The sequence below is a fragment of the Delphinus delphis genome, chromosome 10 (genome assembly GCF_949987515.2).
Source record: "Delphinus delphis chromosome 10, mDelDel1.2, whole genome shotgun sequence".
Taxonomy (NCBI): Eukaryota; Metazoa; Chordata; class Mammalia; order Artiodactyla; family Delphinidae; genus Delphinus; species Delphinus delphis.
Genome location: NC_082692.2, coordinates 47,247,110 through 47,264,588, shown reverse-complemented (window position 1 = coordinate 47,264,588; position 17,479 = coordinate 47,247,110). Strand labels below are relative to the sequence as shown.

Below are 17,479 nucleotides of genomic sequence, written 5' to 3'. Positions count from 1 at the left end.
ACCCTTCCCCTCCCACTTTCCCTCTGCTCCCTCCACTCCAACTACAGGGAGCTCCTTGCTACTGCTCTTCCCTTTTCCTGGCACTCTCTTCCCTCTGATACACACAGTGGCACAGGCCCTTACTTCCTCTGGTTTCTGAGGAAACTGGGTCTCTGAAAAATCAGGGCACCTGCCCTGATGCCCCCACAACCTCTCCAGACTCTCTTGTCCCCTTGACCAAGTTCACAGCACCCACCACCCCTAACACATTATACATGTGCATGCAGACTTGTTCTTTTATTGTCTCTCTTCCCCACCAGAATGAAAACTCCACAAGAATGGGGACTTTTTCAGTTTAGTTTATAGCTATTCAGTGCCCACAGCAATGCCTAGTACAAAGTAGACCCTTAACAATTTACTGGTTATATGAATAAATGACTCATTTACCTGGCTGATCGTTATTTCTGGACCATTTTACGACCTTAAATTGGCCCAAGATTACTACTCTGCCCCATCAAGCTGAGTCAAATCCTTATTGTGATAATAGAAATCCTAGGGTCACCCCAGATGGAAACTTTATCTATCCCCTTGCCCAATTCCTTTAAATCTCAATTCTGTATCTATCCTAGCTCTTGGCACCACCTCTGATGCAATGTAATAAGCATATTTTCATGGCTATGCCCCTTTCCCTTTTATTTTCTCCTTCCAGCCCATTGTTTAGCATTAATAGATACTCCTCACGTTTGTGGGATTATATCTTGAATCTTACCTTGCTCAGCCCAATGCTGCCCTACAATATTAAGTGCCTCAGGCCCAGCTGGGGCTGAATTTCACTAACTGTGGACTCTGAGCAGACAATTTGACTATTCTTTCAGCAGCTCTGTTTCCTCATCTGGTAAAATGGGGATCGTAATAGTACCAACCTTATCAAGCTCATATGATGATTATAACATGCAGATCACTTAGCACAGAGCTTTGGCAAATGGTAAATCTTGAGCAATGTTGGCAGTTATTATTATAAATATTGTGGGAAATGAGCTGAAACCCCTTTCTAAAGCATCTAAATTCCGCGTTACACTAGATCCACCCTACTGCTAATGAATCCATACAAATGTATTTAAACTGCTCATCTCCTGTTATCTGCTATTTGTTTTCTGGAAAGTGCCTTAAAAATTCAAGAAGTCTCCAGAGAGGTCAAGACAAGAATACCAGAGTTACTCATTTAATTTCTCCTTTTCTTAGGTATTTGAGTGCCACGAAAAATAGGAGAGGGCAGTGCAGAGAAAAAGTACAGAGACATTATTCTGATTTTGTGGCGTTGGGCAAACAGGACAATAATTTGCTTATGACAGGCTTCCTGGCTATTGGTGTCCACGCCTCTTGGAGCTAGGAGGTTAGTGGAAAAGTCAGATATCAGCATTATCATGAAAAGGTTAAGAACATCAATAGGTTCTAGAATTGAGTGGATTCTAATCCCCACTCTTCCACTCACCTTAACCTTCCCAAGACCCACTTTCCTCATCTGTGATATATAGGTAGCAATAGTAACTACTCATGGCTTGCTTTGAAGCCTAAATAAGATCATGCTTGTGATGGTCTTAGCACAGTTCCCAGCATGTAGTGAGCCCTCAATTAATTTAGGTATTGTTATTAATAATGTTATTATTTATGGAATGAAGTATATAAAAATTATGATAAATTTGATGAAGGATGGTAAAAGGGGCAACGAGAGATTACAGAAGGACTTGGTCTAGTTTGGGGATTTGGGAAAGATTTTCTCTGAAGAAAGGACATGTAATCTGAGACCTGAACTTCACTACTTCTCAAATAGTAAACAGAGTGGAAAAAGCATTTCATAGACCCACATCTCTGAAGGCTTTCCTGAGCAAAAGAGCTTGTTAATTTGAAGAACTGAAAAAAGTTGGAGATGCAGCATGTCAAGTAAGGGAGAGAATAGCCAGCAAATGGACCTGGGAGGCTGACAGGACCCAGGTTGACAGGTTCTACAGGCCACACTGAGGGTTTTGAATTTTTATCTCCAGTATTGAGGAGAGGACTGAAGGGTTATTAACAGATTGAGATATAGTGAAAATTTCTTTAGCAGAGATCATTCTGGCTGATCTCCAGGGAATAGACTGAAGGGAATGAGAGTGGGAAGGAGATCCAGGTTCAGCTGTCCACTGAGAGATGATGAAGGCTTTGACTAGAGTGGTGGTGTTGATGGAAAGAAGTGGGTTGTTCCCACTGTGGGCTGGAATTTGAGTCAACAAGTTTTGGAGTACAATCGTAAGATGTTTAAAAAATACTTCAGTTAACTGGGAAAATGGAATGGCATCGAGAATATGAAAACAATTGGATTTATTATGTGGAACCTCAGCAAATGGAGCCAAGACCATGGAATGGAAGTTCTGGGGTGGGGCCAAGGTGAGCTCGCCATTAGGAAGTGTATGTCAGAATTAGAGCTATCCACAGTGGAGCAGGCTGCTGATGGATGGTGAGTTCCCTGTCACCAGAGTGTTTAAGAGGATGAATGAACACTATTAGGGGACTCCAGATGAAATGTTCTGAGTACACTTTTAATTCAAAATACTAAGGTGCCATAATTAGTAGGAAATGACAATTTAATTTTAAAGCTGACTACAAATTAAGATTGCAGTATGCAGCCTATAACAGATATAGTTTTCATTTAAAGTTATGCAAGACAGTGGGTTCACATTGTGAAGTTTTATCTTTAGAAAATTTGACATAAAACCAAAATCAGTTGTGAGTTGCATGCAATTACATACTTGAATTGCTTTGGATTTTCAGTCTTTAAAAATTAAGTTTCAGGGACTTCCCTGGTGGTGCAGTGGTTGAGAATCTGCTTGCCAATGCAGGGGACACGGGTTCAAGACCTGGTCTGGGAAGATCCCACATGCCTCAGAGCAACTAAGCCCGTGCGCCACAACTATTGAGCCTGCGCTCTAGAGCCTGCAAGCCACAACTACTGAGTCCACGTGCCACAACTACTGAAGCCCACATGCCTAGAGCCTGAGCTCTGCAACAAGAGAAGCCACCGCAATGAGAAGCCTGCGCACCGCAATGAAGGGTAGCCCCTGCTCGCCGCAACTAGAGAAATCCCGCACGAAGCAATGAAGACCCAACAACGAAGACCCAATGCAGCCAAAAATAAATAAATAAATAAATAATTTTAAAAATTAAGTTTCAAAAGAACTAGGGAACAAATACAATTTCCTGTTTTCTTACCTTAGCAGACTTTTAAATTGGGAGAATAACTTAGTAACCCTGAAGAGTTTGAGGCAGAAAATAAATATATTTTACTGCTCTGCTCAGTACCAGCATTACTATTTTTACCTTCCAGTACACTGTTAAGAGAATGTTATCTATTTACTTTCTAAAGTAAGAACTTGCTTTAAAGTAAAGGAAGGACATTTCCTTTTATGCACACAATATTCCCATTGCCTAAGTTTTCTCTGTCTGTGCTTGGTTGCATAAGCTCTCTGGCACTTTGTTTCAGAGGCAGTCATAAGGACTAAAGAAATTAGTTTTGGCTAGTTCTAAGGACAAGTGGATCTTTGCATTTTCCATCCTATCTTCAACTCTTTGTTTCTTTTCTTTTTTTTTTAAGATTTAATTTTATTTAATTTTGGCTGCGTTGGGTCTTCGTTGCTGCGCGCGGGCTTTCTCTAGTTGTGGTGAGCAGGTAGGGCTATTCTTCTTTGTGGTGCATGAGCTTCTCCTTGTGGTGGCTTCTCTTGCTGTGGAGCATGGGCCTTAGGCACGCAGGCTCAGTAGTTGTGGCGCACGGGCTTAGTTGCTCCGCAACATGTGGGATATTCCCAGACCAGGGATGAAACCTATGTCCTGTGCATTGGCATTCAGATTCTTAACGACTGCACCACTGGGGAAGTCCCACCTCTTTGTTTCTTAAAACATGAAATGAAGACAGTTGAACATTGTATCCCTTTACTTCTTTCATCTGGTTTCTCAGAGTAGAGTGGGGACGAAGTGGGTAGCATGAGTGGAATATCCCAGATTTTTTTTCTAAAACGTGATTTTATGCTTATTTGATTAGAGAATCATTAAAGCATTCAGTTGCTCTTAAGAATTTCTCTGAAATATCCAAGCAGGGAGGCATTTCACAGCAATGAGGATAAACTGGAACTTCTGGTAGGAGATATTCCTAAGATTCCAAAAGTGTATACCGAAATATTTTAGGTTATAGACAGGTAAATTCTTAGATGTTAGGCTTAGTTCATTTGTTCATTTGTTCATTCATTCATTTGCTGAGTACCCATCAGGACCCAGATTCCATTTTACATGCAGAGGAGATCATGGTGAAGGAGACACAGGTCCCTCCTCTCAACAAGTTTGCAGTTTCCAGTGGTGAAACAGACCATTATGATACAATGGTTACAGTAGTTTTACGTATTGAAATATAGACAGTGCAATGAGAACATGTAAAAGGGGGACAGTGAGTCTGTCTAAGGGTGTCCAAGAAGTCTTCCTAATGGAGACTTGGAAAAGAGTGGTAAGCACATAAGGGATGTGGTTTGGGAAAGAGTAGATACAATCAGCAAAACCAAATTCAAGCAGAGTGAATAAAATAACCAAGAAATGGGGGCATAGGTGAGCCATGGGCTGTTTGGGAAAGAACAAGTAGGAGCATTTGGTGTGTTGCTGTGGGGGGAAGAGGGGGTGAGGCTGTGGAGGGAGGTAAGGGCTAGTTTAGGAGGAGCTTGTATCACATGCAGGGAGTTTTAATTTTGTCCTTTTGGGCCATGAGGGGATATTGAGGAATTCTGAGCAGAGGAGTGATGTCATCAGTTTTGGAATATTTTTCTGGTAGCAGTTTACAATATGGATCAGAGGTGGACAAGAGATGTGCGTGTCATTTAGGAGACTGTTTCAGTGGTCCAAGCAAGTGATGATGAAATAGGCCAATAGCCATGGGATTAGAGGGGAATGATACGGATTTGAGAAATATTTAGGAGGTAGAAGCCACAGGCTTTGGTGTTGGTTGAATGAGGGAGGAGGTGGAAGAGAAAGAAAATTGTGGATTTTCTTTTTAATTTATTGGGCATTTTACAGGGATGGCTTCATTTAATCACCATACCAGCTTGATGTAGTAGATACTATGATTATCCCATTTTACAGATTATAGTCCCAGGCTATCTGGGATTTAGAAGCTAAACCTTACCCAAGATCAGAGTTAATAAAGGGCGAGCCAGGATTTAACCCCCAACAATCAGACCCAGAGCCTGCAGGCCTAATTATGATCCTAAACTGCATCTCCCAGGTGGTTCCTTTTCTGATGATGGCAAACATAGGAAGGGGAGTAGCTTTGGGAGAGGAGGAGATAACTAAATGCCAGAACAGAGGCCATTCTGAATTCCATTTACCATAATATATAACTGTATAATTTGTAAAACTAGCTTACATTGCTTTATTATTTAAAAAAATAAAAAGCTCAGCTGATAATTCAACTGACAGTACCTTGAATCAATTTAAATATCTGCAGACTAAGAATTTAGAACTTAGAATTCAGACTAAGACTTTAGAATATCTGCACTAATGAAAGGGGTTTTTGTAGTCATAATCAACACTTGGTCAACTGAGCATTTTTATCTGCTTTAATCCCTTTTGCTAATTAAGTGAACGTGAGGAACCAGATTTAATTAAAAGTGAAGTTGAACACTTAGCTTCTTTTGTGATTATAAGTGAAAGTAAGAAACTTGAATACAGTATTCAAGGTCATGAAATTCTTAATAATTTTATCTTTGAATTTGTGTTTTAGAAGTGAAGTCTGATGGGACAAGGAGCATGTGTGTTGGGGGCTTGGACCCTAGTGTACATGTGGTCCCTCCAGCTCCCTGGCTTAAGTTCTCAGCCACCTGATTCCAGCCCTCTGGGCCTCTGCCTGGCCTCCAGCTCCACCTTCCTGTCCCTGTCCCATTGCTGCTGCCCTCTACCTGGTATGGTGATTGGGTGTGTCAGCAAAGGAGGACTGTGTTCCACCTTTATGCCTCACCCCCCATAGGATATGGAGGCAGGCAAGGAGATGGTCAGGGTGGAGTAGGTGCCCTGTTGTATCTGGGGTAGGACAAAGAAGAGGCCATCCCTGACCAGGCTGGTGGCACCCTGGCTTGTTTGGAGGGTGATTCAGTGGGGGCCTCTTGCTGGCCTCTAATCCAGGTACCAATTGCATCCTGCTGTCATGGAGGTTGCAATATCTTGGGGGGTTTCTTATCTACCATCAACTGGGATGCTGGACTATGGGAAGGGGAGATTGACTTCCTCACTCCCTGCTGGGGCCTCACAATTATGTGGGACACCCCCCAAATTATGTAGTTGGCCCTGTCTCCTCAATCTCTTGCCTTATTTTGTATATAATAAATGCATAGACTGAACTTTGTTAAGTAAGAATTCAGCAAATATATCTGTCATAACCATAGTGCAAGCCCCCTTTGTTAGAACTTGAAAAAAAATAGCATAAAGATAAAGCATGAAATGATAATGACTTAAAATTTGATTAAGACGTGCATATTATACTCATGGTTATTAAAGTCAAGAAAGGAGAGAGAGATCAAAGTTGCAGATTAGGAGGATGCTGGGCTCACCTCCACTCATCCAAACAACAGCTCTTGTTGAAATCAACCTGGGGACAAGCAGAACAGCTCTTCTGCAACCAAGCCTGTAAAGAAAGATCCACACGGAGTCCGGTAGGAAGGGAGAATGATGTGGTCGGGACCTTCACCCTTAGCAGGGACACAGGAGAGGAGGGGACATCACAGGCTCAGGGATCCTCCCTGGGGAGTGAGGGATTCCAGCCACACATTGGACAGCCCAGCCCTGGGATACAACACTGGGAAGACAAGCCCCTTACCTGGTTTGAAACCCAGTGGGGCTTACCAAAGGGCTATAAGAAACTGGGCCTCTGCTGTTGAAGAGCACACAGACTTGCTTGCTCCCAGTCAAAGTGTGGAGGCAGCACATTGAAAACTGCCAGGGGCTCTGACCAGCTAGCCAGGGCTACTGCATTACACCCCCCGCCCACCCCTCACCCGGCTCCTGCTGTAGCCCCTCTTGCTCCAACACTGCTCTCCACTAAGGCAGAGTGTGCCACTAACTACAAGAGTTTGCACACTTGGAGGGAACAGAGCTGGCTTGGATCCCAGCCCTGCCTCTGACCAGGGCATAGGCAGCCCTTGCCAGCACATGTGTCCCTGTGCACTCTTGGGAGGGAGCAAACTCAGCTCAGTAGTGTGATACCAACCCCTCCAGCCACAACCCAGCCTCTAGCCAAGCAAGCACATCAGGGATAAAGTGAAATCAGAAAAGAAGTACAGCCTTAAGCCCTCAGGCCCTGAATCTATACCCCAAACCAAGGCTGAGACTGCCATCACACCTGGAAGAAACCCAAATTCTTCAGGGCTCCTGCTCCAGCCCCTGTGGTTCTCACCGCACCCTTGACAGGGTGGTGATGGCCACTGACTGAGCAGAGGAGAAGCCCTAGCTTGCACCTGGCTCTGGACAAGAATCCCTAGCTTGCACCTTCTCTGCACAAGAAGCCTGTGTGCAAGCACAGGTCACTATCCACACCTCCCCTCCCAGGAAACTGTGCAGCCTGCCACTGCCAGGGTCCTGTGATCCAGGGACAACTTCCCCAGGAGAACGCATGGTGTGCCTCAGGCTGTTGCAACATCATGCTGGCCTCTGCTGCCACAGGTTCGCCCTCCATTTCGTACCCATCCCTACCCCCTGGCCTGAGTGAGCCAGAGCCCCATAATCAGCTGCTACTTTAAACCCGTTCTGTGTGGTGGGAACAGACACACTCAGGCAACTTATATGCAGAGGCAGGGTCAAATCCAAAGCCGAACCCCAAGAGCTGTGTCAACAAAGAAGAGAAAGGGAAATTTCTCCCAGCAGCCTCAGGAGCAGTGGAATAAATCTCCACAGCCAACTTGATATACTCTGCATCACTGGAATACGTGAATAGACAAGAAATAATCCCAAATTTGAGGTGGTGGACTTTAAGAGCAATTGTAGACTTGGGGTTTGCTTTCTGTATATAATTTCTTTCTGGTTTTATGTTTATCTTAGTTTAGTATTTAGAGTTTATTATCATAGGTAGATTTGTTTATTGACTTAGTGGCTCTCTTCCTTTATGTTTTCTTTTTTTAAAATTTATATATATATAGATTTTTTTTCCTTTTTCTCTTTTTGTGAGTGTGTATGTGTATGCTTCTTTGTGTGATTTTGTCTGTATAGCTTTGCTTTTACCATTTGTCCTAGGGTTCTGTCAGTTCGTTTTTTTTTTCTTTTTTAGTATAGTTTTTCATGCTTGTTATCATTGGTGGATTTGTTTTTTGCTTTGGTTGCTCTCCTCTTTCTTTCTTTCTTTCTTTTCTTTTTTTATTACTTTTTATTTTTTCATTATTAATATTTTTTTAATTTTTTATTTTAATAACTGTATTTTATTTATTTTTCTTTCTTTCTTTCTTTTTTCTCCCATTTCTTTGAGCCGTGTGGCTGACAGGATCTTATTGCTCTGGCCGGGTGTCAGGCCTGTGCCTCTGAGGTGGGAGAGCTGAGTTCAGGACATTGGTCCACCAGAGGCTTCCCAGCTCCACATAATATCAAACAGTGAAAGCTCTCCCAAAGATCTCCATGTAAATGCTAAGACCCAGCTTCACTCAAGAACCCACAAGCTACAGTGCTGGACACCCTATGCCAAACAACTAGCAAGAAGGGAACACATCCCCACCCATTAGCAGAGAGGCTGCCTAAAATCATAATAAAGTCACAGGAACCCCAAAACACACCACTGGACGTGGTCCTGCCCACCAGAAAGACAAGATCCAGCCTCATGCACCAGAATACAGGCACCAGTCCCCTTAAACAGGAAGCCTATACAACCCACTGAACCAAACTTAGCCACTGGGGGCAGACAGCAAAAACAACAGGAACTACAAACGTACAGCCTGTGAAAAGGAGATCCCAAACACAGTAAGAAAAGCAAAATGAGAAGACAGAGAAACACACAGCAGATGAAGGAGCAAGGTAAAAACCCACCAAACCAAACAAATGAAGAGGAAATAGGCAGTCTACTTGAAAAAGAATTCAGGGTAATGATGGTAAAGATGATCTAAAATCTTGGAAGTACAATGGAGAAAATACAGGAAACATTTAACAATGACCTAGAAGAACAGAGAGCAAACAAACAATGATGAAGAACACAATAAATAAATTAAATTTTTTTAGAAGGAATGAGTAGCAGAATAACTGAGGCAGAAGAACGAATAAGTGACGTGCAAGATAAAATAGTGGAAATAAGTACTGCAGAGCAGAATAAAGAAAAAAGAATGAAAAGATTTGAGGATAGTCTTAGAGACCTCTGGGACAACATTAAATGTACCAACATTCAAATTATAGGGGTCCCAGAAGAAGAAGAGAAAAAGAAAGGGACTGAGAAAATATTTGAAGAGATTATAGTTGAACACTTCCCTAATATGGGAAAGGAAATGTCAAGTCCAAGAAGTGCAGGGAATCCCATACAGGGTAAATCCAAGGAGAAACATGCCAAGACACTTATTAATCAAACTATCAAGAATTAAATACAAAGAAAAAATATTAAAAGCAACAAGTGAAAAACAACAAATAACATACAAGGGGAGCCCCATAAGGTTAACAGCTGATCTTTCAGCAGAAACTCTGCAAGCCAGAAGGGACTGGCAAGACATATTTAAAGTGAAGAAAGGGAAAAACCTACAACAAAGATTACTCTACCCAGCAAGCATCTCATGCAGATTTAATGGAGAAATTAACACCTTTACAAACAAACAAAAGCTGACAGAATTCAGCACCATGAAACCAGCTTTACAACTTTAGCTTTACAAATGCTAAGGGAACTTCTCTAGGCGGGAAACACAAGAGAAGGAAGAGGCCTACAATAACAAACACAAAGCAATTAAGAAAATGGTAATAGGAACATACATATTGAAAACTACATAAATGTAAATGTATTAAATGCTCCGACCAAAAGACATAGACTGGCTGAATGCATACAAAAAGAAGACCCGTATACATGCTGTCTACAGGAGACCCACTTCAGACTTAGGGACACATACAGACTGAAAGTGAGGGGATGGAAAAAGATATTCCATGCAAATGGAAATCAAAAGAAAGCTGGAGTGGCAATTCTCATATCAGACAAAATAGATTTTAAAATAAAGACTATTAGAAGAGACAAAGAAGGATACTACATAGTGATCAAGGGATCAATCCAAGAGAAGATATAGCAATTATAAATATATGTGCCCCCACATCGGAGCACCTCAATACATAAGGCAAATGCTAACAATCATAAAACGGGAAACTGACAGAAACACAATCATAGTATGGGACTTTAACACCCCATTTTCACCAATGGACAGATCATCCAAAATGAAAATAAATAAGAAAACACAAGCTTTAAATGATACATTACACAAGATGCCCTTAATTGATGTTTATAGGACATTCCATCCAAAAATAACACAATACACTTTCTTCTCAAGTGCTCAAGGAATGTTCTCCAGGATAGATCATATCTTGGGTCACAGATCAAGCCTTTGTAAATTTAAGAAAATTGAAATTGTGTCAAGTATCTATTCCAACCACAGCGCTATGAGACTAGATACAAATTACAGGAAAAAAATCTATAAAATACAAACAGATGGAGGCTAAACCATACACTACTAAATAACCAATAAATTACTGAAGAAATCAAAGAGGAAATTGAGAGATACCTAGAAACAAATGACAATGAAAACCTGATGACCCAAAACCTATGGGATGCAGCAAAAGCAGTTCTAAGAGGGAAGTTTATAGCAATATGATCCTACTCCAGAAACAAGAAACCTCTCAAGTAAACAACCAAACCTAACACCTAAAGCAACAAGAAGAACAGAAAAACCCTAAAGTTAGCAGAAGGAAAGAAATAGACATCAGATCAGAAATAAATGAAAAATAAATGAAGGAAATGATAGCAAAGATCAATAAAACTAAAAGCTGGTTCTTTGAGAAGATAAACAAAATTGATAAACCATTAGCCAGTCTCATCAAGAAAAAACCAGAGAAAACTCAAATCAATAGAATTAGAAATGAAAAAGGAGAAGTAACAACTGACACTGCACAAATACAAAAGATGATAAGAGATTACTACAAGCAACTCTATGCCAATAAAATGGACAACCTGGAAGAAATGGACAAATTCTTAGAAGTGCACAACCTGCCAAGACTGAATCAGGAAGAAATAGAAAATATGAACAGACCAATCACAAGCACTGAAATTGAAACTGTGATTAAAAATCTTACAACAAACAAAAGCCCGGGACCAGATGGCTTCACAGGCGAATTCTATCAAACATTTAGAGAAGAGCTAATACCTATTCTTCTCAAACTCTTCCAAAATATAGCAGAGGGAGGAACACTCCCAAACTCATTCTACGAGGCCACCATCATCCTGATACCAAAACCAGACAAAGATGTCACAAAGAAAGAAAACTACAGGCCAGTATCACTGATGAACGTAGATGCAGAAATCCTCAACAAAATACTAGAAAACAGTATCCAACTGCACATTAACAGGAGCATACACCATGATCAAGTGGAGTTTATCCCAGGAATGCAAGGATTCTTCAATATATGCAAATCAATCAATGTGGTAAGCCATATTAATAAATTGAAGGATAAAAACCATATGATCATCTCAATAGATGCAGTAAAGCTCTTGACAAAATTCAACACCCATTTATGATAAAAACCCTCCAGAGAGCAGGCATAGAGGGAACTTTCCTCAACATAATAAAGGCCATATATGACAAACCCACAGACAACATCTTTCTCAATGGTGAATAACTGAAACCATTTCCTCTAAGATCAGGAAGAAGACAAGGTTGTCCACTCTCACCACTATTATTCAACATAATTTTGGACGTTTTAGCCACAGCAATCAGAGAAGAAAAAGAAATAAAAGGAATCCAAATCAAAAAGAAGTAAAGCTGTCACTGTTTGCAGATGACATGACACTATACATAGAGAATCCTAAAGATGCTACCAGAAAACTACTAGAGCTAATCAATGAATTTGGTAAAGTAGCAGGATACAAAATTAATGCACAGAAATCCTTTGCATTCCTATTCACTAATGATGAAAAATCGAAAGAGAAGTTAAGGAAGCACTCCCATTTACCACTGCAACAAAAATAATAAAATACCTAGGGATAAACCTACCTTCAGAGACAAAAGTCCTGTATGCAGAAAACTATAAGACACTGATGGAAGAAGTTAAAGATGATACAAATAGATGGAGAGATATACCATGTTCTTGGATTGGAAGAATCAATATTGTGAAAATGACTATACTACCCAAAGCAATCTATGGATTCAATGCAGTCCCTATCAAATTACCAACGGCATTTTTCACAGAACTAGAACAAAAAATTTCACAATTTCTATGGAAATACAAAAGACCCCGAATAGCCAAAGCAGTCTTGAGAAAGAAAGATGGAGCTGGAGGAATCAGGCTCCCGGACTTCAGACTATACTATAAAGCTACAGTAATCAAGACATTATGGTACTGACAAAAAAAAAACCAGAAATATAGATCAATGGAACAGGATAGAAAGCCCAGAGATAAACCCCCACAATATGTTCACCTTATCTTTGATAAAGGAGGCAAGAGTATACAATGGAGAAAAGACAGCCTCTTCAATAAGTGGTGCTGGGAAAACTGGACAGCTACATGTAAAAGAATGAAATTAGAACACTTCCTAACACCATACAGAAAAATAAACTCAAAATGGATTAAAAACCTTAATGTCAGGCCAGACACTTTAAAACTCGTAGAGGAAAGCATAGGCAGACCAGTCTATGACGTAAATCACAGCAAGATCTTCTTTGACCCACCTCCTAGAGAAATGGAAATAAAAACAAAAATAAACAAATGGGGCCTAATGAAACTTAAAAGCTTTTGCACAGCAAAGGAAACAATAAACAAGACAAAACGACAACCCTCAGAATGGGAGAAAATATTTGCAAATGAAGCAACTGACAGGGTTTAATCTCCAAAATATACAAGCAGCTCATGCAGTTCAATATCAAAAAACAAACAACCCAATCCAAACATGGGCAGAAGTCCTAAATAGACATTTCTCCAAAGAAGATATACAGATTGCCAACAAACACATGAAATAATGCTCAACATCACTAATCATTAGAGAAATGCAAATCAAAACTACAATGATGTGTCACCTCACACCAGTCTGAATGGCCATAATCAAAAAATCTACAAATAATAAATGCTGGAGAGGGTGTGGAGAAAAGGGAACCCTCTTGCACTGTTGGTGGGAATGTAAATTGATACAGCCACTATGGAGAACAGTATGGAGGTTCCTTAAAAAACTGAAAATAGAACTACCATATGACTCAGCAATCCCGCTACTGGGCACATACCCTGAAAAAACCATAGTTCAAAAAGTGTCGTGTGCCACAATGTTCATTGCAGCTCTATTTACAATAGCCAGGACATGGAAGCAACCTAAGTGTCCATCAACAGATGAATGGATAAAGAAGATGTGGTACATATATACAATGGAATATTACTCAGCCATAAAAAGAAACGAAATTGAGTTATTTTTAATGAAGTGGATGGACCTAGAGTATGTCATGCAGAGTGGAGTAAGTTAGAAAGAGAAGAACAAATACCATTTACTAACAGATATGTATGGAATCTAAAAGAAAAATGGTTTTGAAGAACCTAGGCACAGGACAGGAATAAAGACACAGATGTAAAGAATGGACTTGAGGACACAGGGAAAGGGAAGTGTAAGGTGGGATGAAGTGAGAGAGTGACATGGACATAGATACCCTACCAAATGTAAAATAGATAGCTACTGGGAAGCAGCCATATGGCACAGGGATTTCAGCTCGGTTCTTTGTGACCACCTAGAGGGGTGGGTTATGGAGGGTGGTGGGAAGGAGTTGCAAGAGGGAGGAGATATGGGGATATAAGTATATATATATGTAAAGCTGATTCACTTTGTTATAAAGCAGAAACTAACACACCATTGTAAGGCAATTATACTCCAATAAAGAAAAAAAGAATAAAAAGAAAAAAAAATAAAATAAAGGCAGCAAGAGAAAAACAGTCAGTTACAGGGAACTTCCATAAGGCTTTCAGCTGATTTTTCTGCAGAAACATTGCAGGCCACAGGGAGTGGTATGATATATTTAACGTACTGAAAAGAAAAAGCAAAACAAAAACCCTAGCCCTACCACCTAGGATACCAGCAGGGTTATCATTAGATTGTCTCTAAAATCAGGTACAAGGATGCCCACTCTCACCATTTCTACCATTTCTAGGTAACATAGTACTGGAATTCCTAGGCACAGCAGTCAGACAAGAAAAAGAAATAAAAGGCATCCAAATTGGAAGGGAAAAAGTAAAATTGTCACTATTTGCAGATGACATGATACTATATATATAAAACCCTAAGTTCTCCACCAAAAAACCATTAGAACTACTAAGTGATTCAGTAAATCAGGATACAACATTATTATATGGAAATCTGTTGATTTTTAAACAACATATAATAATGAATTCTCAGAAAGAGAATGTAAGAAAATAATGCCATTTATGGTTGCTTCACAAAGAATAAAATACATAGGAATTATCTCAGCCATATAAAAGAACGAAATTTTGCCATTTGCAACTACATGGATGGACTTAGAGGGTATCATGCTAATTGAACTAAGTCAGACAGAGAAAGAAAAATACTGTATCTTATCACATATATTAATCTAAAAAGTAAAACAAACGAATGAATATAACAAAATAGGACAGACTCATAGATACAGTGAACAAACCAGTGGGTAGAGGGGTTGGGGGAGAGGCAAGATAAGGGAAGGGGATTAAGAGGTACACTACTAGATATGAAATAGATATAAGGATATATTGTACAGCACAGGGACTATAGCCAATATTTTATAATAACTTTAAATGGAATACAATCTATAAAAATATTCAATCACTATGTTGTATACCTGAAACTACTCTAACATTGTAAATCATCTACAATTTAGAATAAAAGAAAAATAAAATAAATAAATAAATGCAAAGAAAACTCAAGGACAAATAATTAGAAAAATAACAAGTTAGAGTGTTATTTTCACTTCTGTTATTAATAGTAATTGTGAGTAATAATTCTTGAGTCTTGCCTGGAGACATTAGTATAGTTGAAAGTTGTATTAACTTTGGGTTGCTAAATCAAATACAAGATGTGAAAATTAGATATTTTAGTCAAAGTCCAAATAAGTTAAATTTTATTGAGAAGTACACATAACTTCATTGAAATTAGAGCTTTTGAATTAAAAAGATAGACAAATATTGTAGTGAGGACCAGAATGTTTTAAATTATGCTAACCAGTGATCTTGATAATTGGTTACACAAGCATCTAGAATAGCCTTCTCTTAGTGTTTAGCTGTGACAGAAACAATGCTCCCTTTAGCAGGCTGATTGATATTTCCTACTGCCAAAATTCGAGAATTTTTTTTTTTTTTTTGCGGTACGCAGGCCTCACTGTTGTGGCCTCTCCCGTAGCGGAGCACAGGCTCAGCGGCCATGGCTCACGGGCCTAGCCGCTCCGCAGCATGTGAGATCTTCCCGGACCGGGGCACGAACCCATGTCCCCTGCATCGGCAGGTGGACTCTCAGCCACTGCGCCACCAGGGAAGCCCCAAGAAAATTTTTAGCATGTGATTTGTCAAATTATCTACTGTTAAAAATTATGAAGCACACCTTAAACCTCTAAGTAACTGGGTTGAATTTTATTTTTATGACATCATGCTTTATAAGACTCTCACTAATCAAAGTTGTTGACATTGCCCCTATACAGCTGGAAAAGGCCAAAAAGTTGTTATCTGCCCACCCCCCAGGAATCCTGCCTTCCTTTTGGTGCATGAGGTGTGATCATCAGGGCCTATATTATTGGGATCATTCTTTGTTTAACTGGCCAATGAGTTGGAGTGGTTTTAGAAAATAACCACTTACACAAGAAGATGCAGACCCCACCTGCCCATCCTGAGACTGGGAGCAGCTTCCTGTGCAGCCTGTAACCCTTGCCCACCAGCCTAGCTGCAAAGAGAACAGTGCTGCTCCCTCTCCTCCCCAAACTTTCCAAATGCCTTTTGAGAGGTGTTCGATGCAAAGCTATGCTTGATGTCCACCTTGCCCGGGTTCTCTTGGGTGCAAACATCATGGGGGACACACAGCAGAATTTAAACTTGGCCCTTCACACCCCGTGGCCTGGTCCCGATTTTGACTAGAGGGCTGTAATTAGGTTATCTTCCCTTAGATGCCTCACTCCTGATGCAGAAACCCGCCCAGATATTGTAGAAGTCAGCTCCATGATATCAGATGTCATGATGAAGTATGTAGATAATTTATCCGCATCCCAGCTGACCTTGGAGAAGAAGCTGGAACGGGAACGGAGACACACACAGAGGTATTTTATGGAAGCCAACCGGAACACAGTCATGTGTCAGCACGAGCCGGTTCTTCTCTCTCAAGTAAGTGGAAATCTTTCAGTCTCTTCAGGATGCATTCTGATGGACTCTCTGAGGCTGTTCTTGCTTGTGTTGAGGAAAATTCATCTTAAGTTAGAAAAATATTAATTGCTACATGTGATATTTACTACTATAGAGATACATATTTACACCCATTTTGATCTTATAGAAAATTAAGTCAATATAATTGACGTTCCAAAGAACTAACCCATAATTTGTTGTAAATTACAAAACCAGAGGTATCAAAAAGATATCTTAGAAATTCTTTAAGTTTGTAATATGATCTTTGTATAAGTAGCAGTGACCGCTTATATTCAATTTATTCAGCAATCTTGGAAATATAGATGAAAATATTGTGTCAGTTTAAAGAAGGAAATAATATTTACCTTAAAATTTTTTTCTTATTAGTCTGTGTAATTGATTTCATTACTGTTTTTGGTGGTAATAATTTTGCCATGGTACAAATCAGAATATGTACTTTTATTTTTCATGACATTAACCTTTAAATTATTTTGATATTTAAGTTTATTTCTGAGTATACTTGAAAAAGGGATGCCAAAGCCACAGACTTCCGCAAGTGCATGTGATGGTGCCTGTGACGCCCTTGTTTTATTTTCTCTCTGCCTTTGTTGTATCATGACCCATGACTTATCCTTTACTCACGCTCTGGTTTCCCTGAAAGCAGGGATTTAGTAAGGGGCGCTTCAACACATAAATGTTCTTTTTTAACCCTCCTGAGGATGGGCCCAGCACAATAGGGTTACAAAGCCCATCCTTGATCAGGATACCTGGTCACTAAATTCCTTGCCAGGATCTGCCTCAGCTGGGAAAATTATATAAGAATTAGTCTCCCCCGCACACTGCGATGAAGAGTGGCCCCTGCTCGCTGCAA

The 17,479-nt window shown here is 40.1% G+C and overlaps 1 protein-coding gene across 1 annotated transcript in view; it reads left to right on the top strand.

Moving 5' to 3' along the window:
- Nucleotides 1–17,479, top strand: part of NEK10 (NIMA related kinase 10) — a 312,540-nt gene that overhangs the window by 160,506 nt on the left and 134,555 nt on the right. Inside the window, exon 27 of the mRNA XM_060021364.1 lies at nt 16,377–16,590. Within this exon, the coding sequence (XP_059877347.1) occupies nt 16,377–16,590 (214 nt within the window). The remainder of the gene's footprint in view (nt 1–16,376; nt 16,591–17,479) is intronic.